This window comes from Podarcis vaucheri (assembly GCF_965113315.1).
Source record: "Podarcis vaucheri genome assembly, chromosome: 4".
Classification (NCBI taxonomy): Eukaryota; Metazoa; Chordata; class Lepidosauria; order Squamata; family Lacertidae; genus Podarcis; species Podarcis vaucheri.
In genome coordinates this window covers 66,804,392-66,827,034 of record NC_138762.1, presented here as the reverse complement: position 1 = coordinate 66,827,034, position 22,643 = coordinate 66,804,392, and the positions used below count along the sequence as shown (strand labels likewise).

The 22,643-nt window shown below is 42.6% G+C and overlaps 2 protein-coding genes across 5 annotated transcripts in view; one reads left to right on the top strand and one right to left on the bottom strand.

Moving 5' to 3' along the window:
- The window catches only part of LOC309531227 (uncharacterized protein), a 216,470-nt gene that overhangs the window by 36,087 nt on the left and 157,740 nt on the right, over positions 1-22,643 (bottom strand). The window contains exon 6 of one of the 2 annotated variants that reach the window (XM_082220613.1): positions 6,572-9,676. The exons of the other annotated variant lie outside the window; for it this stretch is intronic. The gene's annotated coding sequence lies outside the window, so the exon portion shown is untranslated. Of the gene's footprint in view, positions 1-6,571; positions 9,677-22,643 lie in introns of those variants that run through there. 2 annotated transcript variants of the gene reach the window in all.
- The window catches only part of PHEX (phosphate regulating endopeptidase X-linked), a 101,301-nt gene that overhangs the window by 4,217 nt on the left and 74,441 nt on the right, over positions 1-22,643 (top strand). Inside the window, exons 2-6 of one of the 3 annotated variants that reach the window (XM_082220573.1) lie at positions 200-243; positions 4,937-5,122; positions 9,997-10,113; positions 10,295-10,363; positions 11,837-11,998. In XM_082220573.1, the coding sequence (XP_082076699.1) occupies positions 200-243; positions 4,937-5,122; positions 9,997-10,113; positions 10,295-10,363; positions 11,837-11,998 (578 nt within the window). Of the gene's footprint in view, positions 1-199; positions 244-380; positions 1,358-1,522; positions 5,123-9,996; positions 10,114-10,294; positions 10,364-11,836; positions 11,999-22,643 lie in introns of those variants that run through there. The other 2 variants (XM_082220575.1, XM_082220574.1) reach the window with 2 other exon arrangements.

Below are 22,643 nucleotides of genomic sequence, written 5' to 3'. Positions count from 1 at the left end.
TATCTGCTTTCAGTGTGGGCAATATGCCATATATAATAATCTGCTCCACCGCACTATAAATGAGATGGGCCACAGAAGCTCCCTTGACCTCAAACTTTTGGGCCTCAACTTAAGCTTGATACCCTATATTTAAAAATCCTGATTTACAGAGAGACAAACATCGGTCTGCAGCCTATAGTAACCAACCTATGTTTTTCAGCAGAAAGAAACACATCAACATTGAACAACTGGCTTTTTGTCAAGGTAGGTTACTATGTATAAAAAAAGCAATGCCTACCACAGTTTCAACAAAAGGTGAGTTCTGCAAAGGAAAGGCAAGAAGGCTGGCGCCTTATCCTCTTAATCCATATATTCCCATAGGGAAGTTGTGTCAGTGTTAAATTCCCATAAGTAACACACACATCTCCAGCTTTCATTGTGCTCTAAATGTGGAGTTTAAAATAATGCAGATAGTATTTTGTGCTGGACTTCAGAATTAGGAACAGGGAAACAGCTGTATATGTCTATGCAATGGAATGGAATGCGGTAAATGCAGTTGACACTTTTTAAATTTTAGTTGCATGCTCACAATAGCGCCTGTTGACCAGCATATTTTTTTTACATCTAATACTGAGGATGTGAAATACTGTCCAGGCTACATCAGAGGGAGAGGGTGTACTATAGTGAGAATCTCTTTGATTGCAACATTAACCTTCTCTTGGCATTCAAGAGTTCTTGAAGATGCTGATTCTCCCAGTGCCCCAAGAAACCTGTTAAGAAGCTGTCAGAAATTGCCTTATTGCACTGGCAGATTCAGGACATTCATATTTTATTAATAACTTCACTGTCTTTCAACCTGAGAGATCTCCAGATCATTTTACACACAATGGGCCGTAACAGTGATGCTGCTCCTCATCAGAAGTTTTATTAGGCTTACCTGTGATGAGATTTGAAATTGTGATGTGGGTCCAGTGTCGCTCATTCCACTGCCATCATGGAAGATGAAGATGAGGCTGCTCATGCCTTGTTCCTCACTCCCACCCCTCCCATGGTCAGGTTTCTGGTTGCTCATATGCTACGTCCACCAGCATGTGTGTGCTGTTGTTTATTGCCACATTGGTACAAGTAAGACTTCACCCATCCTTGATTTGAAAATGGATCAGGGTGCTGATCTGGTGTGCGCTACTGAGACCTTTGTGGGTGAGCTGGGAAGAGTTGATCTGTCCTAGCTGTGTCTGCTCAGATATTCAGTACAGCATCAGCAGAGGCTGCAGGCACCAGGGGCGGGGAAAGATTTGCTGTGCAATTGTTTTTATATACACAGTTGTTTTATATACCTTTGTACTGTATTGTGAAATCATCGTTGGATGATTGCTGGGTGACCTTGGGCCAGTCACACTTCTTTGAAGTCTCTCAGCCCCACTCACCTCACAGAGTGTTTGTTGTGGGGGAGGAAGGGAAAGGAGAATGTTAGCCGCTTTGAGACTCCTGAAGGGGAGTGAAAGGCGGGATATCAAATCCAAACTCTTCTTCTTCTTCACAGGTTTCCAGACCCTTTATCATCCTGGTCACCTTCCTCTGCACATGTTTCATCTTGTCAATATCCTCCTTAAAGCGTGGAGCCCAGAACTGGACACAGTACTGGAGGTGTAGTCTAACCAAGGTGGAATAGAACAGGACTATTACTTCCTTTGATCTGGACACTACTTCTGTGGATACAGCCTAGAACAGCATTTGCTTTCTTCTGCTGCTGCATCCTACTGTTGACTCTGTTAAACTTGTGGTCTACTAAGTCCCCTAGATTATAGAATCATAGATCCTTTTCACTTTTCATATCCTTTTCACATGTACTACTAGCAATCTTGGTGTCCCTCATCCTATATCTGTGCAGCTGATTCTTCATGCCCAAGTGTAGAACGTGACATTTGTCCCTATTGCAATTCATTTTGTTAGTTTGGGCCCAGTTATCCAGTCTGTTAGTCATCTTGAATCCTGAGTCTGACTTCTGTGGCACTACCTAGCCCTCCCAATTTGGTGTCATTTGATGAGCAGCCCTCCATTCTTTCGTCCAAGTTGTTAATAAAGACACTGAACAACAACAGGCCCAGGGTAGAACCCCACTTGTCCCTTCCTTTCAGGATGATGAGGAACCATTAGTGAGCACTCTGAGTTTGGTCAGTTACAAATTCACCTAACCATAACCTTGTCCAGCCCGCATTTTACGAGCTCCGCAGGAATATAATGAGGGGCTTTGTCAAAACCTTTATGGAAATCAAGATACACTACATCCATAGCCCTGAGCCATCAAGCTTGTATCTCCATTTTAAAAAAGAAAGAAATTAGGTTCATCTGGCATGACTTGTTTTTGAGAAACCCATGCTTGGTCTTGGTAATCACAGCATCCATTTCTATGTTCCTGTAGCCCAGCTGATTAACATCTGTTCTAGAACCTTTCCTGGTATCAATGTCAAGCTGACCAGTCAGTAGTTTTCGGGATCTTCTTTTCTCTACTTTTTGAAGATGGGGACAACATTTGCTCACCTCTAGGCTGCAGGGACCTCTCCTGTTCTCCAAGAATTCTCAAAGATTATAAGAGGTGTTGAGGGGACCTCTGCAAGCTACTTTAGTATCCTTGCATGCAGCTCATCAGATCCTGGAGATTTGAATTCATTTACAGTAGCTAGGTGTTTCCTTAACACATCTTTTCATATCTTGGGCTGCAACTTCCTCCTTGCATCCTTAATTCTGTTATCACAAAATTGGACACTGCTTTTCTTTTGGCTGAAGACAGGTGCAAAGTAGGTGCTTGACAGTTCTGCCCTCTCTCTGCCACCCAATAGCCTATTTCCATCTTCTCCACGCAGAGAACCTACAATTTGTTCTTCCTCTTGCTTCGAACATAGCTGAGGAAACCTTTTATTATGTGCCTTCAATATTTCTCCTTTAAGAAACTCCCATCTATCTTGGACTCCCTTCTCTTTGAATATTTAGCCTGAGCAAACTCCGGCAACATTTAGCCTTTCTGAAACAAGGGTGGTGGTGGTTTGAGTTAATGCTATGTGTGACAGCTAATTGTGGCAAGTAATGGTGTCCACAGAAGCAAGTGCCTTCAGATGGACAACTGCTTAATGAAGCTGGCACTGATACAATGTGTCTGTCTTAATGAAGTTGGAGTATTCAAACATGAATTATATGATGCTATGTGATGCCACGGAAACACCTTTCCCAGTATAAGCCAATTTAGTGGCAGACAAGGTTGCACATTGCCATGTGACATAATGTTTAACTTTTTCAGTTTTTCAACCCAATAGTGTATTTCTGGATACTGTGAAAGCAAAGCGGTTTCACTGGAATTCTGTAGAAAAAGGAAAAATAAAAAAAGGAAAGGAAAAATGTAGAAATTTGTGCATCTAAGGGCAGGTAGGTTTACACTGGCAAATACAGAAAGGAACGGAGCAGAAAGATGTAACTAGTTATTGCAAGAGGATCAAAGGTGGTGTGAAAACAGAGGTCAGCTACTGCCTGTAAGAACTTCAGCCAATGAAACATGGCGAAATGTTCTGACTGAAGTCATTCTGTGTTTTTAACTATCCTTTTCAGAAAAAGGCTCAGGGAGAGGACAATGGCAGATCTTGGCAGGAGCAGACTTAGAATTTGGAGCCAAAGTTGAGTTTCACAATCTGCTGTCAGTTCCAGGACTCAGTCCTGGAATCTATATATAAGATGGAAAACACTGTAGTGTAGAAAACACTTCTGAGCATATGCAATTTTCTCACTGGTGAAGAACAGTAGTTCTTTCTTTGTAAATATGAGGTTAAGGACATAACAGATTTGGAGATAGATAACAGATTAGGAGATAGATAGCAAATTTAGACTGCAACCATAAAAAACCAATCACACTGAACTCACTGGACCTTACTTCAGATTTAAGTATTTCTGAAGGCAGTAAAATTTAATCCTGGAAATTTTAAACACTCTCCATTTCAAAGGAGCCAATTCCAGATTTCACTCTTTAAAATGTGAAATCTATATATTTGGATTCCAAACACAGGGATTTCACATTTTAAAAGGTTCAGTCTGATTAAAACATTCTAGAAGACCAGATCCACTCCAGAGTTAGAGCATATATGCACAATGCCCTCCTCATGGACCAAACCCAGTTATTTAATGTTTCTCACCCTCACAGTTTGCCTGCCTGCCTGCCTGCTGCTCATCTCAGCTTTCCTCCTCAAAACGAAGGACTATGTTTGGACAGAGCTTACAAAAGCACCACAGTCCCTGAAATATAACTTTCCCATGTCTTTAAAACCCTTCTGTAGGCTGTTTTAATAACTGCTTTGCCTTCACTTAAGCATGACTCTGATGCTTGGCACTTGGTGTCGTACACAAACATCCCAAAATAAAAATGCTACAAGATATCCCAGGAACTCCTCAGGAGCTTTAAAAAGAGATTTGCGCTTGGGGACCAGATGTCTTTTCTTCAATGAAGACAAATGGTGCGACTAGGCTGAAAAGGAACCACCATCAGCACATAATGAAATTTCTTAAATAGGTGCAAGGAAACTTTCCTGTCAACGTAGTGCCTGAAAAACTTTGTCAGATGTCCAGTTCCTGATTGGAAGATTTTTTTTTTATGTTTTAATTGCTGGAAGTTGGAATAGTTAAACCATCTGTTTGGGCAACGTTGTGAAATGTTTATGTCTTGAACTGCTGATAAAAGTGGTCTGCTTGCAAACAGTGAGTGCAATAAATTAAATTGTCCCTGCCTGTCTTTCCCAAGCCTTGGTCAGAGAAGAAACTCAAGGCTGCATTTTATGTGGTTCTCCTCCTCACCCCCACTCCATTTTGGGAAGAGTGAGAGACTTGGAAATGTGTCCTGACAGTAACATTACTTCTACGAAATAAGAGCAATTGGGGAAAGGGCACCCATGGATGGGACTTCTCTGTGAATGAACAGGAACGAGCCGCAGTAGAAAGAAAAGCAGACCTCCTTTCAGAGAGCTTTGCAAGTCCAACGTGATGGAAGGCGAGGCAGCAGGGGGTTCGATGCCAGCCGGCAAGAAAGCAGCCAGCAAACCGATGCGGATAGCCCTTGGCGTGTTCGTGACCAGCACGGTCGCGCTTGGCACTGCGCTTTTCCTGGGTAAGTGTCAAAAAAACTGGCAGCATAAAATGAAACTTTTGCAAGGCTCTTTAAAAATAACCCTGGCTACAACAGCTTTGCCACTTGTATTCGGTTTGCTTAACTATGCTAATCACATTTTAATGTTCCTTCACTCCCACTGCTATTCAGTTGAAACGATGAATGAGCTTTTTGTTGGTGGAGGGTCTTGGCTCTATGTGAAGGGCTACCTAAGAGGATTCAAAGGTCCTGAAGTTACTATCCTGTTGTTCTAGGATTCTGCAGAAATTGCAAATTAAGTTAACACTTTCCATTTTTAGTATTTGGAGAATCACTAGAAGTACATTTCATGCATCCCCCCCCCCGAACTCACCAGCTGACTGGGAAATATCAAAGGTGGCTGTGAAAACATGTTAAAAAGCAATGTAAAATCAGAAACCTGCAGATTAAACACACACACACAAAATTCTAAGTTGGTATGAACAACTGGCTGGATCCAAAAGACAGCCACTAAGTCACGATATCTCTCAAGTTGTGATGATTAACATACGGGTTCTGAATAAATACTGCTAATAGCTTATGTGTCTTTCAAAGATTGAATTTCATGCATGTACTTTTTGTAGGGGCCTTTTTAGGGAGTCCTTCCATTTGACTTTCAGTGCAACGATGGCTAAGTCTGCTGTCCTCTACCCACTTTCCTAGAAGTAAGCCTCATTGGATTCAGTGAAGCTTCCAAGTAGAGATTGCATGGTAAACGTTCTACTGGTGTTTTAGACAGTCCACAAAGATACCATTAAAAGAGTAATAGATGAATTGTGGAGTCTTTAAAGAGGTGGGGAAATAATCTCTTCATCAGATGCTTTAACTAAATCTGAAAGAGCTGAAAGACATATATTTCCTACCCAATACAATATCTTGTTGCTGTGATGAAGAACTTGTACTGAATTATTGCATGATAGTCATTTCCAAGATCCATTTACTGAATGATTTATTCAAAATATTGTGGTCAAAGGGGTTGCAAAGAGTAAGGTAATGCAGTGGCCATGTCTACATATTCAAAATTAATCTCTATAGGGATTCTTGGAACTGTAAGACTATGAGGGGAGGAGGGGAGGATATCTAACAGAGAATTCAAAGTACCTTTATTATGATTTCCATGGTCATGACAGTTAAACTAGCACAGGACCTGATACAAGGTTGTAGCATAGATGTACCATCTATGCCTAATGAAAAGATATTGTTCTTTGTAACTATTGTATAATCCCAGTGGATTGAAAAAGACTACAGCGCCCACCTAGGCATTTCCTCAGTAGTAATCAGTGGCGTAGCGTGGGGGGTGCAGGGGGGGCCGGCCACACTGGGCGCAACATCTGGGGGTTAGGGTTAGAGGGCGCAAATCCACGGGTTAGGGAGCGCAAATTACTTGCCTTGCCCCGGGTGCTGACAACCCACGCTACGCCACTGGTAGTAAGTCCTGCTGAATTTAATGGGGGCTTACTCTCAGGTAGGTGTGGACAGGACTGCAAGCCACTGAACAGAAAATGATTTTCCTTACTGAGTGCCTTTAACAGAATATCCCAGTCTATAGATTATTGTCTGGGTATATATATTCTACACACACAGGAGATCAAAATTAAAACTTAATTTTGCAATGGAATTATGCATTCTTTTTTAAAGCTTTACATGCTTTAATTTGCTTTCCAAAGAGACTCTATTATATGTTTTTTTTTCCAAACCTGATGGAGAGGACAAAAAAACAAAGCGAAGTTCTATGGTTTAGAGTCAGCCTCTAGGGTCATAGGAACAGAAGACAGGCAGCCAGCTACCTGTAGTAATCCCACCCCCACAAGAACACACTATGCAGAACCATTTTCCTTTATGACTTTTTTCAGCCACACTGTGCAAGGTTTCTCCAGAACATTCTTTAAACACCATTACTATGCAAAATCTCAGATTGACTCTTGGATGCACTCAGTACACACAGTCCCCAACTTCTGTACAACTTTCAGAGCCCAGTACTGCAAATATATACAAACATATATATATTCTTCACATGCACAGCAATTTACTTGAAAGCATTTTTTTCCATGCATGCATTTTTTATAATTGTTTATAGGGCTCATGGATAACACAAGCTCTAACAACAGCTAAAGAGCAAAGTAATGGGATGGAATGAATATGGGGCAAACTCTATATTGTATGCACGTTGTAATAACAAAAACATTTTTTGAAAAATGGAAATTTGTTTTGGGAGGCTTAGTGACAAAGAAAGGGAAGTTTAATAGGACTGTGCTTGTCCCTCTCCTGATACAATTTGGGACCCGATTCTGCACTTTAGAGCAGCCCTGATCCAACCTGGGATGATCTAAGCCTGATGCAACACAGGTCCAGAGAATTGTGGGCCTCACAATGTTTAATCAGGATTTTAAACCTTAAGGGTGGGATGAATGCCACACTATGGTGAATGACTGGTCAATGCAAACATTGCAGCTGGAACTATCCCACCTTCCCTTCCCTTCTGCACTGTTCTTGGTTATTCCCAGACAGCCCACCAGCCGCCAGTTATGGGGGGGGGCACAAGGGGAGGAGAGGGGAGAAAGCCCCATTGTGCAAGCAATAGTCCTTGGACAGGGCTTCCACTCATGGGGCTTGTGTTAGGTCAGGCATGGCCAAATTTCTCCCTCCCGCTGTTTTGGGACTACAACTCCCATCATCCCTAGCTAACAGGACCAGTGGTCAGGGATGATGGGAATTGTAGTCCCAAAACAGCGGGAGGGCCAAGTTTGGCCATGCCTGTGTTAGGTGAATCCCACCCTAATTAAGCATGTGGGGAGGAGCATAAGGGAGGAGGAGATGTACCCTTTCTCTCCTCTCCTTGCTGTCCAACCATCCTCCCTTTTGACAGTGCCAGATCACTCCAGGTGGACCCAGTCTGACCTGAACCTGCTCAAACGCAGCCTGGCTGAATCACGGTCCACCCCAAATTGACTTGGTTTGGTTTGGGTTCAAGGATTCAGTCATACTGGTTGCACATCCCTAATGCTTCACCCTTTTCCCACCCCAAATCACTCTGTTCAAACTGCTTTTTTCTCTGCAGAAATCCAACAATCTTCTGGAATTACCTAACCACTACCTTTGCCATTTCTTCTTCTCAAAATTGTAGCACCCTAAGGCCGCTTTCAATTTTTTTAAAAAAAACTTTTGTGCTTTGTTACCATTTATATTATGTTTTTAATTCACTGCATCCCCGTAAGCTCAGAGCAGAGAGCTTCTCTTTGAGGAGCAAAATTTGTCAGTAATAAAACATTTGAATATATGCATTTTTTAAATAGCCATAAAAATCAAGTCCTGTTCATCCTTGGCAGCTAGATACAGTGGTACCTTGGTTTATGAACTTAATCAGTTCCAGAAGTCCGTTCTTAAACCAAAGTTGTTCTTAAACCGAGGCACGCTTTCCCTAATGAGGCCTTCCGCCGCCGGTGCCCTTCCACCGTTCAGATTCCGTTCTTAGACAGAGGTCAAGTTCACAAACTGGGACACTACTTCCGGTTTTGCAGAGTTTGTAAACCAACTAGTTAGTAAACAGGGCTGTTCTTAAACCAAAGTACCACTGTAGTTGATAAAGCAGAAGGATCTTTCAGAACTTAAGAGATGTCAGAAAGTACATTCTCAGGAACCATTCTCATGGCTGTGATATTTAGCAGTTACATCATTTGTATACAAATAGCTATGTGCAGCCCATAAAGTGTTTGGGCAATAAAACAGATTGCATGCATTCCATTAAGTGGATAGAGGACTAATCTCTGTTCCCTGTGTGACAGTGTTGGATCCAGATTAGTTACGCTTAGCGGAGTCTCATGGGAATGAATGGTTCTCATGTTATTCATAGTGAACTTGCCTCACTTATTTCAGCAGGTCTCATCTAAGGGAAGTGTAGTTTGTTAAGGGTGCTGAAAGTTGTTCGGAGGCTCCTCTTCCCCTCCCAGAGTTCCTTGGGAAGAGGAATTGATTGTTAAGCCAACTGTCAGGACCCTCAACAAACTACAGTTCCAAGAATTATTTGAGGGAAGCCATGACTGTTTAAAGTGGTATGATACTGCTTTAATTGTATAGTGCAGCTGGGGCTTAAGCCTGGGGCCAACACATAATGTTTACATAGTAAAGGAATGAATATATTTTAGTTCTCTCACTCATTGTTCTTCATAATTTAAGAACCATCCCTAATAGTGAAAGAATTAGCACGTTTGAAGCAAAATCTTTCCAAGCATACTAATTATTTTTCTCAAACTAACATTGCTTCAGATCTCAAACAGCTTGATTTAGAGTAACCTTCTTGAGATCATTCCTGCTCTTCCCGTGTTAGCAGCTGGGGTCCAAATTCATCATTGTGGAGCTATATTGGTTTATCTACCAGTGTGGTGAAATGCAAAGGACACAACTCCATCTCTCTCCATTTCCTTCCTCCTTTGCTAGACTGGCCTTAGAGCATCCTCAGGAAGTGAATGGCTTTAGCTGCTTCACTTCTGCACCCTTTTCTTCCCAGTTCTTGAATCATTCTGCTCTCTTTGTATCAGCCTTTGGAGAAAAAATAGAGAATGGCAGGTAAAACGTAAGTATCTGTCTCTTTGGCATGCTGGCTAGCAATCTGATTCAGGACTGAGTCCTATATTACGTTGGTGGTGTGTTGTTGTGGCTGAAAAGATAAACAGTGGGAGTGCTGCTCCCTGCGCTGTTTGACAAACGGCACCTGTTTGTTTTCTTTCTGGCAACCATTGATGCTGCCAGTGTAACTTGAGCATTGTCTAATACTTTTTGACTTACTATTGCATGCGTTGACCAAGGATGCTGGAATTTTTCTTACGCACTAGCATGGTTTCCTTTGCTTTTTGCATTAGTGTTTGGTCCTTTGGATCTCAGCCGCTTCCTGCATGCTTCCTCCTTTGGCCTTTCCAGCACCAGAGCTCCCATGTCGGTTGGGTCAGAGCTTCAGAGGAACCAGGGGCTTTGGAGAGGTAGGCTGTGACACTGGAGCTCCCTCTCTGGCCCTGAAGCTTTATTTCCAGCTTCGGAGATGATGATCTAATTGATCCTCGGGTCCCTAGGACACCCTCCCAGGGGCCATCAGATTGAACCCTGAGTCAATATATTTGCCCAACAACTATTGTTAATCTATGTAATATTTTCCTTTTGCAGTTAGCCAAGATCTTATAAAATTTCATCCTAAGCAACAATACTGCTTGACTTCCGAATGCATCGAAGCCGGTAAGTGGCGTATGTTCTTTTTTTGTATTGTACTCAAAGCACATTGGTATGGAGAAACACTGAATGCTTATGTGCTCCAGTAGCTTTAATAAACTGTCTTGTGCTTTGAAAATCAACATCTAAGTAAGCCATTTATGTTAAATCAGCAATGCTGAGACCATTAGCAGAGTTCTGATGGATCAGACCAAAGGTTTCTCTAATTCAGAATTGTGTTTCCCACAGGGATTCCAAGCCAGGTTGTTTTGGGAAGACCACAAGGCTGTATCTCTAGCTATGGAGTTAGAGATATTGCCCGGTGGGCAAAGGCCTAATGAAGATGCCCTAATGAAGTGCTTCAGGCCTAACTAGATGAAATCTCTGATAGGATCTTCTGGAGTCTTATTTCTTTGGTTAAAAGCAGCCAAGGGGCCCCAGTTTGGATTGGGGCATAGCTCTGGGAGACAGTAGGGTTTTGTGAACCTCGGAAGCTGCACTGAGTCAGACCACTGGCCCATCTAACCCAGTATTGCCAGAGTTGCAGTAGGTCTCCAGGATTTCAGACAGGAGTCTCTCCCAGCTATACCTGGAGATGCCAGGGGCTGAACCCAGGACAATTCTGCTTGCAAACCAGATGCTGACCCACTGAGCTGCGGCCCTTTCTCCCCAGGTTATTTACCATACTTAAATCTCCCACTGAAGCTGGTGGAAGAGAGAAGCAACATGGAGGAGGCAAAAGACAGATACAATATGAGTATTTGGCTTCTGCTCCTCCAAGGCTTACAAGAGCTTCAGAAAGTGGGGGCGATTTCCATTGTGGAAATAGCACAGGAATAACAGATTAACCCTGGAGCCCTGATCAAAAATAGGAGGCATCTGGGCTGCTTTTTAATTAAAGAAAAAAGGCTATGGTCACAGCCACACATTTAAAGCACTCTTATGTGACTTTAACAGTCATGGGTTCCCCCAAAGAATCCTGGCAACTGAAGTTTTCTAATGGTGCTGGGAATGGGAGCTGTGTGAGGTGTCTTCTAATGATTGTCAGCACCCTTAATAAACTATAGTTCCCAGCCAGGATACTTTGGGGTGGTCACGGCTGTTAAAGTGGTAAAAGAGAGCTTTAAAGCTATGGTGCGGAGATGACCAGATCTCCCCCAACTCTTAATACAGCTTTCAGAATTTCTGCCTCAGATTGCCTACTTGAGAGAAAATCAACAGCATGTTCATGGAATCTGGAGGCAATGGGAATTAGTGAGGCTGTTTGGGATTTAGATGGTGATGTGGCCAAGGGAAGGCTTTTTTCAGAATGGAGGAGACGGTGGTATGTTTGAACACAGCAGGGAAGGAGCCAGAGGAACCAGGTAGGTAGAAGGATGGGGAGAAATCAAAGCAGGGAGGTGGTAACTAGGAGGGAAGCAACAGGGTTTTTCCCTCTCTTTAGTACAGTAATGTGTAACACCTGAAGAAGTTTTTGTTAAATTATGTGACTCTTTTCAGCTGCTGCAATCAGAAGCAAATTAAATACATCTGTGGATCCCTGTGATGATTTCTTTCGGTTTGCCTGTGAAGGGTGGATACAGAATAACCCAATTCCTGAAGATTCATCAAATTATGGAATCTATCCATGGCTGAGGCACAATGTGGACCTCAAGTTGAAAGGTAGGTGACTCCTTTCTTGAAAGCTTCCTGCACTTCCTCATCCTTGTTGTTGTTGTTGCTTACCTTCAGCTTGTATAGGGTATTCCTTGATAAAAATGCACTTGGGTGAAAATAAGAGGATATCAGAGCTGGTCATTGTATAAAATAGAAAAAAAAACACACAAATAGGACTAGGTGTGGCCAATAATCTGCCTGAAAACTCAAATGCTATTTCCAGGCATGGGGAATAGAGTTATGCAGTGCTTCCCCCCCCCCTAAAAAAATGTTTAGGAGTATTTTCATTTTGACTCAAGAAAATCACCATTTTATAGTTCAAATAAGAAAAAATAAATACAGCAAACGGACAAAAGTACAAAGATTCACAAAATGTTTAGGGGTATGGGTACCCCTGCATACCCCCAGAAAAAAAATCACTGGAATTATGCATGCAAGTTTCACTCCCAATGTCCCCATAGGTATTGCCCTACATGCTTAGTTTCTGATCTTCTCCACGTTGAGCTGGGATGGTCTTTAGGAGACTTTTCCTTGCATTGACTTAAATGAAAGTTGGAATACTCTGAATGATCTGAGACCATTCTTTATCAGGGTTCCCAATTGTGTGGAAGTGTCTAGTCACGTTCAAGCAAATATAAGAAACAGCCCACTGCAGGCCTGGCCAGCACGGCAAAGGGAAGTTCAAGGACTGCAATGTGTATCATGATCCTGGGTTACCCACACTTTGAGCATTTGCATGTTCAGGTGCTTGAAAACACCTATTTCATCCACCTTCCTTCCTATATGACACAAAATGACAAAATGAATGGCTATGGTCCATCAATATATGTGCTACATTCAACCACTATACCATTCTGGCTTTCTAATAGGTGAATGTTTATCTTGTGGGAGCAGGGCAAGTACCCCTACCCTGACTTTTGGAGGGAAACAAGATTTATTTAATTTGTTTGGGAAAACCACTTGTATGCCATCTTTCGCATCACTTAACACCAAGGCGGTTTGCGGAACAATAAAAGCAAATGGCGTATAACAAAGTATAAGAATTTCCTAAGTACGCAGCAACAAAACATCAGCTAGAGCAGCTGGAAATCCCAGGAATTAGTATTAACAGAGAAAGGGGTATGTTTTAATTGTAATGGGAAACACCCAGCAATCAGTGCCCGCCTGATCTCTACAGGAAAATCTTTCCACATGGTAGCCCTTCTCCAGGCCATTGTACAGCATAAAATATACATCTGAAGAAAATACAAGAGGCATAGGCAAATTGGCCCTCCCGCTGTTTTGGGACTACAACTCCCATCATCCCTAGCTAATAGGACTAGTGGTCAGGGATGATGGGAATTGTGGTCACAAAACATCTGGAGGGCCGAGTTTGCCTATGCCTGAAATACAACCATTTTTCAGGGAACAGCTTCATGTAGTGATTTTCAGAATCGCCACCGGCTACACTTGTTATTACTAGCAGTTCTATACATATATGGACAATTTGTACACTGTGTAACACATTCACAACCTTTTTTTTTTTTTTTGACGTCTGCAGGCCATGGTACAGTTTGCAGGCTTTCCTCTACTGTTGGTAGTGACTGTTTTGGCCTATAAGTTGTATAGAAAATAATTAAACTACACATTTGTAATTTATGCAGTTCGTACAAGTGGGGGAATCCAGCTCTTTCTGGGTGCATAGCATGCTCATAATCCACATCCTGCAGTGGCATAGCTAGCCGCTCAGGTGCCCAGGGCGGTGCATGCATTCTGCAGCAGGAGGCGGAGCGAGCCAAAGCAGGGGCCTCTCCGCAGCCTCCCCCTCAGCTGTAGGGCGGCTGAGGCGGTGGGCAGACGCAAGCCCCATGCTCGAAAAAGCAGAACAGAGCTTGCAGGCAGTTCACCCACCGCCTCCTGCTCAGGAGAGACGTGTGGTTCAGGAATGCTGCAGGCCCCGCGGTGTGACACCCAGTGCCCCCCGCCTCACCTAGCTACGCCTCTGGATTAGGCAGATTCATGGAGGAGAGGGCTGTCGAAGGCTACTAGCCATAAAAGCTGTGCTCTGCCTACAAAGTTGGAGGCAGGAATACTTCTGCTTTCTGGAAATCACTCGAGGGGAGAGTGCTCCTGCAGTGGTGTAGGAAGAGGTGTGCGGTGGGTGTGGGAGTTATCCCCCCCCAGTCATATTTTTGCCATTTAGTCACCCCCCCCCCAGTGATGACACCGGGGGCGGACCGCACCCACCGCACCTCCCTTCCTACACCACTGCATCCCTGGTCTCATTATTGTGAAAGAATCACAACATTTAACTGAGAGAGTGGTGCAAGTTTTGAGAACTGTGTGGTGTCTATCCTTTCATAATTTTTCTTCAGCTTGTTTATTTGAAATGTGAGTATTTTAGCAGACAGGTCAAATCTAGGTGCTTAGGTGTTCAATTATCTGTCACCAAGAGAACTGTTTTGAGGAATGTCTGCATGTTTGGAGGAAAAAATAGCCTGGGGTGGAAGTGTGTAGGAAGCAAGATATTTTCATTTGGATGTTCTTTTCTTTATGTTGGATTTTACTGCAAAACCATCTCAGTGGGCAGCCACACAGAACCGCAGAGGAAAGGGAAAGAAAAAAAAAACATTACTCTTATTTTTAAGCAGCAATGTCAGGCTTCTATGATGAGAATGGCATTTAACAACAGAACAAAAAAAAAATGGGCAATTATTAATGACAATATAATAGATGGCATTTACCATAGGGCATTGCCTATGCAGAGCCATTCCCACTCTGAGGACATACCATATCGGTATACATTGCAAATGAGGGCCAAACTAGACCAGGCTGGCACCAGGGGATGGAATTATTGGGCTCAGCAGGGCCCCACTTCTAGATGCTGAAGCTTGGGCCCTGCTCCTGGCTGCCACTGCCTGTTCCCTCTCTATGCAAGTGAGCAGTGAGCGGAGAACAAACAAGGAGAAGGACTCTGCTTACCTTGTTGTCTCTGTCTGGGTGCCTTTGTGGAATGGGCCCACGCAGAAAACACAAATGGGTAGCATGAAGAAGGTGGGCCTGCGCTAGGAAGGAGCATCTTGCACAAGGACTTCCTGGAATTCTGGAGCTGGAACTAATGTGAGACCTAATGGGGCAGACTTCTACATTGCTACTATTGATCAATTGACATACCAAAGGTCCCAGGGCAGTTTCAACCTATGTGAACAAGTAATTTGACCCAGCACAAGGCCGCATCCTGTATTCCCATGAAATGCAGTGGCAAGGGTTGAACTGGAGAGGGGAGTGAAACGCTTTCCTGCTTTAAGTTACCTCCCAACCTTATACTGAGGCTGGATCTGAGATGGGCTGGGAGAAATTTGCATAAAGTAATGGGTCCCAGCAAGGCAAGGCAGTGACTCATCATGAACACTCCCCTTGTTCTCTTATAATGGCAATGGCACCCACCTGAGAGGTGTCGGAACGGAGTTCCGGCTGAACACCCCCCCCCCCCCAACACACTTGGTTCCTGTCCCCTGATTTCTAGCTTGGCCCTGTGGTGTGAGTCCGTAATGATTCTAGTAGTTTCACTGTGCCCACTTCAATTCTCTTGTGTGGTTGGGGTCAGCTTCAGAGGTTCACTGTGTATCCACCTGTGAGAGTCATTAGGCTGGTGGGCATGTGAGATGGGCAGACAATTGGTTCGTCTGCACTGGGTGCTGAGCTGAGAGGGTGCTTCAGGGGACGTTACAACAAACAACGGAAGACAAGAGGCAGTGGGGGTGCGGGGGTGGGACATGCTGAATTTTAGCATTGCCCAGGATGTCACTGAAATTTTAAAGCCTGAACTCCACCACTGGGATAGGGCCTCCTTAGCATTGCCTCCCCACATGTGGAACTCTTTTCCAGTTGAGATAGGGAAGGCCCCATCTGGATTTCTTGATATTGTCTTACCAAAAAACCCCCACAACCCAAGCACACCTTCAGGCATGCATATGAGCTTGGAGAATTGGAGATATGTGGAAGAAGTTTCTATTTTAGCTTTAGTCTCCAGATCAGTTCATGTATTGCCAATAAGCTGAGGGAAGGAAAAAGACACGGGCATCACCCTTTTCCCATGAGTCCCAGACCAGGAGCTCAAGTCTCACTCCACAGATTACAGTGGAATTAGAGGAATAAAAAGTGCAAGGATAGTGCCCCCTTGCCTCTTGGTAACTTATGAACCTGCCCCTGTAGGAATGCAATAACAGGAGCATTCCAATAGTAAAAATAATTGGGATGTTTCTGCCCTCTTGGGCAGTCCTGCAAATGGTTCAGCTGCTGGCCTGCATTTTCATTAGTTGCTTTATTGTGAAATCTTTCTCGCATGAAAGAAAACCGCCCATCTTTTAAACGGTGACACCGTTTGGCATTAAAAGCCATTTTAAAAGTTGTTTATAATTCTTTTAGAATCACAGCCATAAAAAGTTAAGTGTAGCAATACGAGAAACAAGGACTGCCACGGTTTTTCCACATGTAATTGTTCTGCAGCTGCAGTCAGATGTTTATGAAACTTTTTACCCAGCCTAACCCTATTTTTTTCAAAATAAAAAAAAATTCCTTCCTGTAGCACCTTAAAGACCAACTAAGTTAGTTCTTGGTATAAGCTTTCGTGTGCATGCACACTTCTTCAGATACACTGAAACAGAAGTTGCCAGATCCTTCTATATATAGAGAAGGTGGGGAGGGGTATTACTCAGAAGGGTGGTGGGAATCGGAGATTGGCAGATAGCTGAGATGAGCCTGATGAGCCTGTTGACGACTCTTAACGACTGTAGTAGGTCTTACAGGAAAAGGCAAGGGGTGAGAAGGTGAGAAGTGGCTTAGTCATGTATAATGAGATAAGAATCCAATGTCTCTGTTCAGACCAGGTGTCTCCATAGTTTTAAGTTTGGTAATGAGTTGCAATTCAGCAGCTTCTCTTTCCAGTCTATTTTTTTCATGAGGCTCCAATCCTATGCATATTTACTTTGTAAGCCCATCTGAATGCAATGATATTTTTGATATTTGATATGCGCTGGATGAAGGATAAGAAACTATTCTCAGGATGAGGGAGAAATTTGATGCCCTTTGCATATCAAGATGAATCTACCTATTTTGCAATTTCCAAAACTATACACAAAATGAAACAACAGCTGTCCTCATTTGTACTTATTTTGCAAGACAGTTCTATAGCTAAGTAATGTACACAAAAATGGACACAAAATTGTATAGACTACATGGGATGTCTCTAGGGCTAGCAAACTGGAGGTGTTTGCTGCTGTTTTGATGTATGCATGTGTCAAGGGTGATTAGCGTAGACAGACTTCATTTAAGGTCAGGGATCAATTTTGCAGTGTATTTTTGCAAGGTGCCAAGTACTTTAAAGATCTAGAATTGGGCTGACAAAGAATGAGCTGCATTTGAAACTATAGCCTGGTTTGCATGACGTGCTAAGCCAAACTACGACTTGTGTAGGTTCATGGAGAAGGCTCACTGACACTTTGTTCCTCCTCAGTCTTTTTTACTCCCAAACTACACTGAGGTAAATCATGGTTTTGCTTAATGCGTCATTTGAACCTGGACTTGTGGTTAAGCTTTCTCCTCACTAGCCAGAAGCAAACCTTGGTTACTGCTCATGGTTAGCAAGAAGAGACCTTAACTATATAAGCTCAAGTTCAGACTCCATGCTGAATCCAACTTGGATTAGGAGAAGCAAAATGTCAGTGAACTTCTCTCTGAGAGCCTGCAGGTTTGTGTGGTCCCATAGTTTGGTTTACCGTGTTGTGTGAACCAAGCCAATATAATAAAATTGGAAGAGGACCGGTCTTGCACACTTATCTTTCATACATAGCAACTGCTTGGAACCTTGACAATTGTTGGCATTTTCCCACTGGAATTACCTCAGGTATCCCCCCCCCCTTACTTCAGAATTAGGAAAGGTTTAATTTAGGGATAAAAAATATCACCAAACAACGACCTAAAAATGATTCAAATAAGAGCAAGAATTTACAAACAATAACAAGGTCCCCAAATGCTGTTAAAAGCAGATTCGGAAGAGGCAAAAGACAATTGAGTCAATCCTAAAACAGTGTTTACGCAGTCTCTTGGTCTGAAATGTATTTTTGGAATCCGATGGTGGGAAAGAAGTGTCCGAGGGAGTAGTGGAATCTGGTAACACCCTTGGAATGGTAAATGGACATGTCAGTTCAACCTCTTACATCACTAAAGACAAAGAGCAAGACAATATTTTGACTCTTGTTTGTTTGAATTGTGTAGCAGAGAAAACCAACGCTCTCTGGCAAACAGGATTCTATAAATCTGAGCTTCGTGTCAGAATGTATATATTAGGGAATATTTTATGGAGTTTTGCTCTTTGCTTTTTAAAAGGTTAAGCAATCCTAATGGCATTGCATGCAGGTCTTTGCTGGCGTGGAGAGAAATGGCTGTGCCAAATATTGCTAACAGACCAGTGCAGCAAATGTACAATTGTTAGTTACTGGTCTTAGTGCAAAAAAACAAAAACAACCCCACCATATGCTTAAACTATTACCAGTCACAATGTTCTGGTATCTGTCCCTAGCAAAACACCTACTTTCTTTGGGGGAAGCCTTGAAAAATGTTAGTATAATATACACATACACAGTTAAGGTTTTAGTCGCCATTTAGGTTCTACTCAGGTCTTCCTCAGACTTCTTCACAGGGTCTACAGATGTTGACTGGCCTTGGTTGCCAAGACAAACCTTTTGGTCACCAGAACCCTGCATCCTTCTCATCCCTTGGAAAGTGCCTCTGCATGAAGGCAGAGATGATCTTAAATAAAGTATTTTTAAAAAATGAAGGCAGAGATGATCCTCGGCTTCACTCCCTAGCCTCTTTCCCCAGTGCCTTGCTCAGGGTTGCAATGCAGTACAGATGGCACCATTGTGCAGCACATTAGCAGAGTGATCTTAGTGGATTTACAATGCCTAGGAGCTTCAGGAAGAGTGGGAAAGATCACCACTCTCTTCCATTGGTGGAGGTGTCTGCCAGATCAAAAGCTTTCCCATGAGCTGAAGGCACATGGTATTACACACAATGACTCATAGTGTACTTTTTCATAAACACTAAATCTACGCAATTCCTGGATTAATGAACAACAATCAATTTTGATGGGTTTTCAGAAGTATTATTTCTGTTTGTTTATTTTTATTAAATTTCTACCCTGCCCTTCCAAAGGAACCCAGAGTGGTAAACAACAAGAAATAAAACAATAAAAACATATTTGGAACATATTACTATACCAATCACTGCACACTGCTCACTACTGTTGAATGTAAAGAGACCAGAGAGCCACATTTATCTGGACCTTGCCAGGTTTGGGAGAGAGAGAATGTGTGTGTGTGTGTGTGTGTGTGTGTGTACCAAACTACATGATGTTTGGCATTAAAGTATTTCTTTTTTTGAGAGCGAGCAAGTGAAATAGTAAACATGTTCCTCCTTATTACATTTCCTGGCTAACGTCCTTGAATTGGGCTCTGCCCTTTCTGTGGCATTTGGGAGTACTGCACATATTAGCCTGGTATTTAAATGAAGGTGGTATTTCTTTGTGAATCATGTAAACAAACTTAGTAACCAAACAATTGACTGCACTTTGACCAGATAGCAAACACTTAATTTCCTCTCTGGAGCAAAATAAAAAATGAAAAAATACACAACTGTTCCCATATGGCTCTGCAGGAAGCAATAAATAATCGCTCACATTCCTAAATCTCAGCATTGCATGGGAGATCATTTGGAATGGTGGGAATACTTTTGAACGTAAGTATTTTCAAGGCTTTCCAGTAAACTGCTAACGATGGGAGACCTTTAACCCTGTATTGATCCGTGGCCTAATTCTCCTTCTATTTCTAGTGTTTAGTCTGTGTCATCGCTAATGTAGCAAAAACTGCACCTCCCCCATACATGAGTGGGTGATACGTACTTTAGACACCCTTTCTTACCCCATAACGGCATGGATAAAAGATGCAGCCATCTGCACAATAATTGGTTGATTCCAGTTTACCCAACTGCCAAGAGATTGCACAACTGACATTATGGTATCTGTTGAGACAAAAATCCCACTCAGCCAGTGAAATCAGTTCATAGTTGAGCCTTCTGTTTTTTTAAAAAATGTTTTTTTTTAAAAAAATAAAAACTGTATGGTAGGAAACGCAGATAATTGTGTAGGTTAGACAAATGAGCTGTCTTTGTAATGGCTATGTGGGAAACGGGGGATGAGTAAAGGAGATCATTTTGGTTCCTGAGAGAGGTTTTTATGGCTGCACATGATATAAGCCACAAGTTCTTTTTCCCCACAGACTTCTTTTGGGCGGGAGAGGCCACCATCTTTGTGTGAAGAGAGTTCATGCTGCTGGATCAGACAGTTTTATTTAGCTCTGTGGTTGCATGTTGTTACAAAATATTTATGGAAGGCCTTGTGATGCAGCTTCCATTTCCTTCAGAATGATTCATTTGCCTCTCTGAGTCGGGGGGGGGGGACACAGGATTTTCTGGGTTCTGTACACTGTATGTGGATTCCACCTTCTGACCCACTTGCAAAAGAGGACACAGATTTACATAACACTTTCATATGTTTTGTGCCACATGCAAATTTGTATCCTCTTTGCAGGTGGAGTGGAGGGCCCAAAAATAAATTGGTGACCGCACACGTAACTAAGTGTCTGACAGATGGATTGTGAAGAGGTCAAGCTTTTCTTAAAATTCTATTCACATACTAGAAAAGGCTTAATGTGTTTAATTCCTGCCAGTCACACAGCTGTTAAAGCCCTGCTTTCTCCATACCAACTCTAAACCAAAGCCTAGGCTGCAGTTGTACTTCCCATTACCTGGGAGTAAGCTCCATTAAACACAAAGAAACTTACTTCTGGGTAGACATGTATACCATTGGACTGCTTAAATTAACTATAAAGCGACTTCTGAATGAGTGCCTGCTCTTTTGCTCCCGCCCTGCAGGACACATGCCTAACCTTCTTTGCAGTTTTCATGTTTTTTAATTTGCAATTTGGAAGCGGAGGTGGGTTTCTGGCAAGTCCAAGGCCTAAGGATTTTAGGGCCAAATGACATGCTATGTTGAATTTGTTACTGTGATTGTTCTTAAAACTGTTCACCCCGGGGGCCATTCAGGATCAATACCACAGAAGGCAGGAAAGAGTTTTGGGGTTTTGACCCTTACAAAAATCGCCCTCCGTAAGCTGCTACATGGCACAGGAGGGAGGCTCCTATCAGCACCATGCACTATTTCAGAACAGAGATGAATCAATCTGTAACAAGTATGAACACTCAGTGTTGTTGGTTATGGGCAATTTTAGATTTAGAAGGAATTTCTGTAATGTTGTGTTGTTTGAGGCTGAGGAGGGACCTTTTAGCCGTGGCAATACTTTTGGATTGAGGTTGGCTGAGTGGTGCAGAGAGCCATTTAGCCGGAGAAGAGGCGTTTGAGGGAAATGCCTCTGTAAATTCAAGGAAGTGGAAATATGTGTGGGACAGGAAAGAGTGTGTGGCTCTGAGGAGGTGGGTGATGTGCTCTTTTAAAATGGGCTATGGTCTAGAAATTTGGCACCTTTTTGCCTACATTTAAGCTTCCATATTATTTTGAAAATATTGCACATCAAAATGGCTTCTTATGTGGAAAGGAAAGACTATACGTAAGAAAATAGGAATGGTCTGCTGAATGGCCCCTCTAGTCCAACATCCTGTTCTCGCAGTGGCCAACCAGATGCCTGTGAGAAACCAAGGAACAACGTGAGCACAAGAGGAATCTCCCTTCTCTTGGTTTCCAGCAACTGGTTCTTGGAATCATTGCTGCCTCCAACTGTGGAGGTAGACATAGCCATCTTGTTTAGTAGCTATTGACACCCCTCTCCTCCATGAATTTGTCTATTCCTCTTTTAAAGCCATTTAAGTTGGTGGCCATTATGGGCTCCTTGGATGAGCAAGTTCCATAGTGTGACAATGTGTTGTGTGAACAAGTATATTATTTTATCCATGCTAAATCTTCCAGCATTCAGCTACCTTGGATGTCCACGAGTTCTAGTGTCATGAGGGAGAAAAACTTTTCTCTATTCACTTTCTCCGTCCTGTGTATCGTTTCATAAACTCTAGAGGTATCATCATTCTTTATTCAGTTTAATTCCCGTGAACTGGTGGTTGTTTTCTTGGATTATCATACCAGTTTCAATTGATTTATGGTTAAATGTTCGTGAAATCTCCCTGGAAGTACATATTAATTAAATCCTCATTAATTGCACATTAGAACTCATTGATTGATTGCTGCAAGTGCTAGATGCATTCATAATAGGGAACCAAGTGTCAAAAGATTGTTTTGGATAAAAAGTATAGATGTCTACATAAATAAATTGGAGCACAAGACTTCTATTCAGTGGAGTGCTGGGTTTGGGCTTGGTAGATCTGGGGTCCCTTTGTCTGAGATTACTCATCTTTGTTGCATAGAGCTCTGGCAAAGTGGCCTATGATTAGAATAAAAAGGCTGAGCCTAATTTTAGAGGCTTACGGCTGTTGTATTTTTATTTTCAGCTGGGACAGAATATACTTAGTATTTTGGATGTTCTTAAATACTCCAAATGTCCATCTTCTGTGTCTGGTGTGCCAGTTCTTGGAACTTTCAGTGAAGTAG